This window comes from Carcharodon carcharias, chromosome 14 (genome assembly GCF_017639515.1).
Source record: "Carcharodon carcharias isolate sCarCar2 chromosome 14, sCarCar2.pri, whole genome shotgun sequence".
NCBI lineage: Eukaryota > Metazoa > Chordata > Chondrichthyes > Lamniformes > Lamnidae > Carcharodon > Carcharodon carcharias.
Genome location: NC_054480.1, coordinates 119,969,738 through 119,978,458, shown reverse-complemented (window position 1 = coordinate 119,978,458; position 8,721 = coordinate 119,969,738). Strand labels below are relative to the sequence as shown.

Below are 8,721 nucleotides of genomic sequence, written 5' to 3'. Positions count from 1 at the left end.
AGGTACAGAGTTCAGATCCCACTTCAGGGCTTGAGCACAAAAATCAAGGCTGATAATCTAGTGCAGTACTGAGGGACTGCTGTGCTATCATAGGTGCCATCTTTTTGATGAGATGTTAAAACCAAGGTCCCATCTGCCTGCTCTGTTGGATGTAAAAGATCCCATATTGCCCAGTCTCATACAGGCTCGAAACATTAACTTTGTTTCTTTCTCCACAGATGCTGTTAAGCCTGCTGAGTTTTTCCAGCGTTTTCTGTTTTTGTTTTAGAGCACATAATGATCTGGTCTAGTTGACAATTTACTATCTGGTCACAGCTTATGGGTCAGAGTTGGCACTGCTTACAACAGTTTCTCTGCCCCTTCTATTAACTAAACGTTTCCATGATTCAGAGTGGACGAAAATATATTATTACTCTTTATGACAAGAATTGTTTGGGAGGATGCTCTTTCAAAGGTTCAAATTCACCATTTTCTTCTCAAAGATTTTAGCACTCCTTTATTTTTAATTCTGAATGAAAATACTGTTGTTAGAAGTTAGAAACATTCCATCATAAGGCACTTTACTTACAATTTTGTAACAGAGCAAATTGTAAGTTTGATCTTGTACATCATATATTTGTATCGTTTCTAATTTAATATACAATATTGTCAAATAAATTTATCAACACAAAATGCTACAATTTTAACTTTTTAAATTGTGATATTTTGCAACACTGCTTCGAGACAGCCAGGCAGACTTCCTGATATCACTCACATCAAAAACGTCACATTAGCAGATTTTTATCGTTTCAGTTTGATAACGGGACAGAATTAGCTCCACCATTTAAAAAGCAAAACAATTATGTTCAAAGTTGTATTATGTGATTAACAAAAGTTATGCTAAAAATTGAGTTTTATAGTTACTGTAGCTACTGCCTACAAGAGCTCTCAAGGATAGCGGAAACAGCAATATGTTGACTTATAAACGTTAACTTCATTGCTTGTCAAGTATAATATAATGCTGGATATTTTTTCAAACTTTGTCATCGGTTGATACCTTCTGTGTTATCTGATAGTAGTAATTACGCATTTTGGGCTCAACCTCTTCAAACCCAGGCCGATCTTCCCACCTGTGAAAGCAAACATAGTGGATTATCTAGTTGATTTTCCAGTTGCAATGGTTAATGCTCTAATGAGCACATTGATATTCCAAAGCTGGGAATTATAGAGGGAACAGATGCAAACTGGAGGAGATCCCAGAAATTTCAAACCCTTAAAGAGGACACTCAGAAAGCTGATTAGCTTTAGGAGCATAGAGGGTAGGAGAAAAGGTGAAACTAATCACCTCCACCATGCTCAGGGCTAATACTTTGTCACACATCTTTCGTGGGGTCCATAAAAAATAACGTAAGCCTAGATCCTGTTTCAAGCACTGTGAACAACCATTGCCTATCTGTAAACAACCTTTCATTGGGCCTAAGTTAAATGACTGAGTTATCCCATAATGTCATCTCCCCTACTCACTCACTGACTCATTCAACCACTCACCCACTTGAGTGCTCGTAGGCATACATTCAAGTACTGAGTAATTCAAGGTGGGGATAATAAGAAGAGGATATGGTAGTAGCTGTGAAGCAGCAGCAAAAACCTGTTGACTAGAAGACCAGCATTCCTTTCTCAGGTGTCTTGCCTTAGGATTTGGACATCTCAGTGTGTGGGGTGGGTGGAGCCAGCGGTGTCCAAGAAGAAACACGAAGGAGTCTACTAGTCACTGCTCTGTAATTAGTGCAAGAATGGCTTTGCTAGCTTACAGTCTGCCATGTGGTGCATAGCAATTCCAAACGCAGCTCACAGGGAGTCCCCTGTGGCACAATCCCGAAGCATGGTTGGAATATTGCTCATGAAAGTACGTATTGCTGCCCTGGAAACCTTGGCTTCCAATCTACAAGAAATTGGCTTGTCTGACTTCAATATGCTAGGGGATCATATTGAGAGAAACCAGAGACAGGAATTCACAGACTTTACAATGCATCTTGTTTTCATTGCAAGAACCAGGCATGCCAAGGTAGATGTAGAATTTACTTTCTAGTCTTGCTTTGCCATTGCCAAAAGCCACAGAGGGGGCAATCATATAAAAATATTTGTAAAACTTGACAGCTGAGGTGAAACGTTCCCAAGGGCGACTGAGCAGCACAATCATTTCCCAGAACAAGAATCTGGAGACATACAATACTATTCCATATCTGTAAGCTCCTAACAGAAAAAAACTCCTCGTCAGTCTTTCCTGACAGCATCAGCAGAATCATTCTGGAACTTGTGCGATTATTTGTTGTTTATGTGCAACCAAGACTTTGACAGCCAGATGGTAAGTTAAACATCAGTATTTGTGAATCTTTTACCTGTACAGGAGGCAAAGGATTCCAATAATTTCTGCACCTTTTATAACAGCCCAACAGCATCAAATATAAATTCTAGTGTTGCCTGTAGGTTTTCAAAGATTCGAAATAGTTTTCAAGGGCTATTTTTGCTGTTAAACTCTGGTTTCTCTAAAAAGGCGCATTAAAATACTCAATGCATTTTGAATAGCAGTTGCTGCTAAATACAAATTGTATCTCACATGGGTCACAGCAGTTGGAAAGCTATATTTCATGTGGCATTCTTCACAAAATTCTTTACAGTCTTTTTTCATCTTCAACATGCTTGCTGCAGATGATTCTCATAAAATTGCTGCCTGTGAAATGAGCAATGTCCTGCATTCTCCAGCTTTGGCAGCAGGAGAAGAGTGAAGCCAATTAAATGTACTTTCGTATTTCAATTGGGCCATCATGTATGATCAGGCACGGCACAACCCACAGCATCTTCAATAAGGATCTATACAAAGCATGACTGCAGACAATTCCCCTTTCGCAAACAATCTTTCATTGTGGCAAAGCTGCACTGTACTGCACAATGGTACCCAAAAATAGCATGTTGACACCTAAAATGTGTGCTTATAACAAGTACCATGACCAGAGATAACATGTTGCACTGTAGCTCCCACATGCAAAGAGAGATAACGACCAGCCACATGGAAGGTTTCTGGGGTCTCTATCAACATTTAACATCTAGAAAATGTTAACACCTACACTGATAGTCCTGCCCTGTGTATTAAGCAACCCCTGACCCAGGATCTGCCATCCTTACCTGGTCTGGCCTACATGTGACTCCAGATTCACTGCATTGTGGTTGACTCTTAACTGCCCTCTGAAATGGCCTGGCAAGCCATTCAGTTCAAGGGCAATTAGGGATGGGCAAGTATGTCAGCCTTGCCAGTGACTCCCACATCCTATGAAAGAATAGATTTTAAACAAGGAAAATAAGCTGGAATCACAGCAGGGTTGGAGGGGTGCATGGAAGGCAGCACCACTGCTATTCTTCTCCAAAGAAAAATCCTACCCATTGTATCATTGTTATGTTCAGGGATTCTATAAAGAGGCAGCAGACATAATAGTAAAGGGCCAGCAAGCCATCCACCTATTCATTGTCAGCTTTTGAATAGTGAAGGACTGCCACACAATGAAAGCATCTTGGCCGCTACCTAGACTTTGTACGTTCAAGTCAGCTTGTAGCAGATGGCATAACTCTCTGACAGGCTTTCTGGTAAAGCAGAGGCAGTGTAGGCAGGTCTCCTCTGACATGTACAGATAGGTCTAGCCCTGCATGTTGGCATAGCTTCTGGCATTGCCAAGTTTATCTGTATTATGTAGCACTGCGTTTCCACTACTACAACTTCAAAAGCACTTAATTGCCTGTAAAAGACTTCGAAATGTCCGGTGGCTGTGATAAAGCACTTTCTTTTAGCACATTCAGAGAGAGTCCCATCCTCACCATTTTGTTAGCTGCAAGTTTAATTGTAGTAACAATCATATTGTAAAGAAAAGCAGAGAATGGCATTTTAATGAAGCTAATATAGGAGCAAAATATTACCAAATGTTAATGCAATAGTAAGAAACGTTTGCAATCAAATTTTGTAATAGTCAGCTTGATTCAACAATCTTAATGCAGCTGGTTTGAACAAAGAACTTGTTATGTGCCTATTTCATATGGGTAAGGCCAGCACTGAGGGGTGCAGTATACCAGAAACACATGCCATTTTCAGGCTTCTGAGAGTTCACTGAGCAACACTATCTCCTCCACAAGCTCCAAATATGCATGGCTTCACCCTTGTCCCACATGCCTGCAGACCCAATTTTACAATGAATTCTGCCCCTTAGCATTAGAGTATCAGTGAGCCACAAGTGGTAGGGCACAACTCTGCACCTGCATTGTCCTAGATATGGTATCCCTTCCCATTCATAGCCAAACATAAATGGACTGTAGAGTTGCTGTCGGGCCTCTGCCGATGGTGCCAGATGTGTGTAAAACACCAGGGTAACTCACCCTTTTTTTTTATCTTCACCTGGAGGGAAAGCACTTGGCCTCCACCTGGTGCACCTTCATAATTCATCCATGTGAGCTCTGCCTGAAGTCAGGTTCTTGGCTCAATGTCTGCTGATGCTTCATCCTGAGCTGTTTCCTCGACAGTTTTTGTCAGTAATGGTTTGTCATTTCCTTCCACTCTTAGGGGTAAGGGTAGAAAGCAGATCCCAAGTCTACCTCAGCTGGAATGAGAATCAAACCAGTGCTGTTGGCACTATTCTGGATCACTTGTCAGCCATCTAGCCAATTGAGGTAACAGGGTCTCCCCCACACCCACGCCACCACCTCCACCCCCCCCCACCCCCCCCATCCCCGCCCCACCACGGCATGATTGAAATCATTCCTACTGACCATTGCAGCAGGATAACATGACAAGGAGACTGATGAAGAAAACGCTTAAGTGGAAGTTATCAATGATCCCACTAGAAATGACTAGAACAAAGCTATTAATTGCTTAAAACACAAATTCAGACAAGTAGAGTGAGTTTATAAAAGGGAACATAACATCTGAATATTTTAAAGAACCACACTTATGATTTTTCTGCTTACATTTAGACTGTATTTTGATCAGTATGAGTAGTCAAAGCAGTTAACTGAGTTCAGTTATTAAAGATTGTGTAGTTTCCTGTTTAAGCTACTGTGATGATGGTGTCAAGCAGTGCAAAAGAGGTGCAGGCAAACCAATTTCCACATTAACTGATGTTTTGTATTGTATTTAGACAAATATAGGAATATTTGATAATTAAGCAACTTATACCAGAAGGTTATAAAGTTTGATATAGAATTTAAACGTACTTTATAGAAACTTCTTTTGTGAAAACTTGTTACGATATTACAAGCTTAGTATTTTTGCCACCACAAAACCACTTCTAAAAATAATCTTCAAGAGACACTTATTGTCAAGAGTAGCACTGCCATGTAATTCTTGAGTGCATGCATGCATTTAGCCACATTCCACCCCAACATACTCCACTGTCGCACATTTACTAACACCTCATTTGGATGTGAAACATTGTAAAAGTCTAACGGTGATCTTGTATGTAAGCGCATAAATAATTGCATGTATAGGAATGTAAGGATATTTTTTTAAATCCAAAACAAGACTTGAGAAAGGTCTAGTGATATAGTGAGTTGTACAAGGCTAAATGAATAGCCTTTTCTCATTTCCTCCATTTTCATTTTCTGATGTGGTTGTGGATTGTTCAAAGTCCAAGAGAGATATTGATAACTTTGGGCTTTATGACACTGCCTCAAATGTCTTCTTATATCATAGTTCTTCAGGCTCCAAGTTCTGCTGAATTCAGTAAGAAACTGGAATCTCTGGACACTTTTATCAATATGAGGAATGCAACATTGGTTTCATTTGTGGAGTACCATGAACAGAAGGCTATGCATTTGCTGTGCAATTTGCAACTTACACATCTCATGTACTCAACATAAAAGAGATCTGTTGCTGATACCTCTGGCCAGCGAAATCAAGATGATGTTCGGTTTTACACCAAATGCTGCAGATACTATCAGATAGTGGTGTATTTTGTATAATCCCGTGTTTATAGTCTGAGTTCAGACAGAATGAAACTTCAAGACCACCCAGCATTGACCGAGGCAATGGGAATCTCAGCCCTGTTGACCCTGCAAAGTCCTCCTTACTAACATCTGGGGGCTAGTGCCAAAATTGGGAGAGCTGCCTCACAGACTAGTCAAGCAACACCCTGGCATAGTCAACCTCACGGAATCAAACCTTACAGATAATGTCCCAGACGCCACCATCGCCACCCCTGGGTTTGTCCTGTCCCACCAGTAGGACAGACCCAGCAGACATGGCAGCACAGTGGTATACAGTTGGGGAGGGAGTTGTCTTCGGAGTCCTCAACATCGACTCCCGACCTCATGAGATCTCATGGCATCAGGTCAAACATGGGCAAGGAAACCTCCTGCTGATTACCACGTACCGCCCTCCATCAGCTGATGAATCAGTGTTCCTCCATTTTGAATACCACTTGGAGGAAATCCTGAGAGTGGCAATGGTGCAGAATGTACTCTGGGTGGGGACTTCAATGTCCAACACCAAGAGTGGCTTGGTAGCACCACTACTGACCGAGCTGGCTGAGGCTTAAGGACTTGGCTGCTAGACTGGGTCTGCAGCAGGTACTGAGGGAACCACCAAGGGGGAAAACATACTTGACCTTATCCTCACCAACCTGCCTGCCACAAATGCATCTTCCCATGACAGTATCAGTAGGAATGACCACTGCACAGTCATTGTGGAGACAAAGTCCCGCCTTCACATTGAGAATACCCTCCATTGTGTTGTGTGGCACTACCACTGTGCTAAATGGGATAGATTTCGAACACAACTAGCAACTCAAGATTGGGCATCCATGAAGTTCTTTGGGCCATCAACAGCAGCAGAATTGTACTAGAAAACAATCTGTAACCTCATAGTCGGCATATTCCCCCACTCTACCATTACCATCAAGTCAAGGGATCAACCCCGGTTCGATGAAGAGTGCAGGAGGGCATGCCAGGAGCAGCACCAGGCATACCTAAAAATGAGGTGAAGTTATGACACAGGACTACTTATGTGCCAAACAGAATAAGCAGCAAGTGATAAACAGGGTAAAGTGATCCCACAACCAACAGATCAGACCTAAGCTCTGCAGTCCTGTCACATCCAGTCATGAATGGTGATAGACAATTAAACCACTCAGTGGAGAGGAGGGTCCACAAATATCCCCATCCTCAATGATGGAGGGGCCCAGCATATCAGTGCAAAGATAAGGCTGAAGCATTTGCTACAACCGTCAGCCAGAAGTGCCGATGGATGATCCAGCTTGGTCCCCTCCAGAGGTCTCCAGCATCACTGATGCCAGTCTTCAGCCAATTCGATTCACTCCTTGTGATATCAAGAAATGGATCAAGGCACTGAATACTGCAAAGGCAATGGACCCTGACAATACTCCAGCAATAGTACAGAAGATTTGTGCTCCAGAACTTGCCAAGCCCCTAGCCAAGCTGTTCCAGTACAGCTACAACACTGGCATCTACACGGCTATGTGTAAAATTGCCCAGGTATGTCCTGTACACAAAAAGCAGGTCAAGTTCTACCTGGCCAATTATTGCCCCACCAGTCAACTCTCCATCATCAGTAAAGTCATGGAAGGATTCATCAACAGTGCTATCAAGAGGCACTTGCTTAGCAATAACCAGTTTGGGTTCCGCCAGGGCCACTCAGCTCCTGGCCTCATTATAGCCTTGGTTCAGACATGGACAAAAGAGCTGAACCCTTGAGGTGAGGTGAGGTGGCATCAAGGCAGCATTTGACCGAGTGTGGCATCAAGGAGCCCCAGCAAAACTGGAGGCAATGGGAATAAGGGGAAAACTCTCTGCTGGTTGAAGTCATATCTAGCACAAAGGAAGATGGTTGTGGTTGTTGGAGGTCAGTCATCTCAGCTCCAGGACATCACTGCAGGAGTTCCTCAAGGTAGTGTGCTCAGTCCAACCATCTTCAGCTGCTTCATCAATGACCTTCCTTCCATCATAAGGTTAGAAGTGGGGATGTTCGCTGATGATTGCACAATGTTCAGCACCATTTGTGACTCCTCAGATACTGAAGCAGTCCATGTCCAAATGCAGCCAGACCTGGACAATGTCCAGGCTTGGGCTGACTAGTGGCAAGCATAATTCGCGCCATACAAGTGCCATCTCCAACAAGAGAGAATCCAACCATCACCTCTTGATGTTCAATGGCACTACCATCACTGAATCCCCCACTATCAACATTGACCAGAAACTGAACTGGACTAGCCACATAAATACTGTGGCTACAAGGGCACATCAAAGGCTAGGAATTGTACGACGAGTAACTCACCTCCTGACTCCTCAAAGCCTGTCCACCATCTACAAGGCACAAGTCAGGAGTGTGATGGAATACTCCCCGCTTGCCTGGATGAGTGCAGCTCCCATAACATTCAAGAAACTTGACACCATCCAGGACAAAGCAGCCCACTTGATTGGCACTTCATCCACAAATATTCATTCCCTCCACCACCAATGTACAGTGGCAGCAGTGTGTACCATCTTCAAGATGTACTGCAAGAATTCACTAAGGCTCCTCCAACAGCACCTTCGAAACCCAGGACTACTATCATCGAGAGGGACAAGGGCAGCAGATAGATAGAAATACCTCCACCTGGAAGTTCCCCACCAAGTCACTCACCAACCTGACTTGGAAATATATCGCCATTCCTTCACTGTCACTGGGTCAAAATCCTGGAACTCCCT

At 42.9% G+C, this 8,721-nt stretch overlaps 1 protein-coding gene across 1 annotated transcript in view; it reads right to left on the bottom strand.

Moving 5' to 3' along the window:
* Positions 1–479: 479 nt before the first annotated feature.
* Positions 480–8,721, bottom strand: part of LOC121287646 (tyrosine-protein kinase ZAP-70) — a 111,717-nt gene continuing 103,475 nt past the window's right edge. Inside the window, exon 13 of the mRNA XM_041205588.1 lies at positions 480–1,109. Coding sequence (XP_041061522.1) covers positions 1,013–1,109 — 97 coding nt within the window. The 3' untranslated portion in view covers positions 480–1,012. The remainder of the gene's footprint in view (positions 1,110–8,721) is intronic.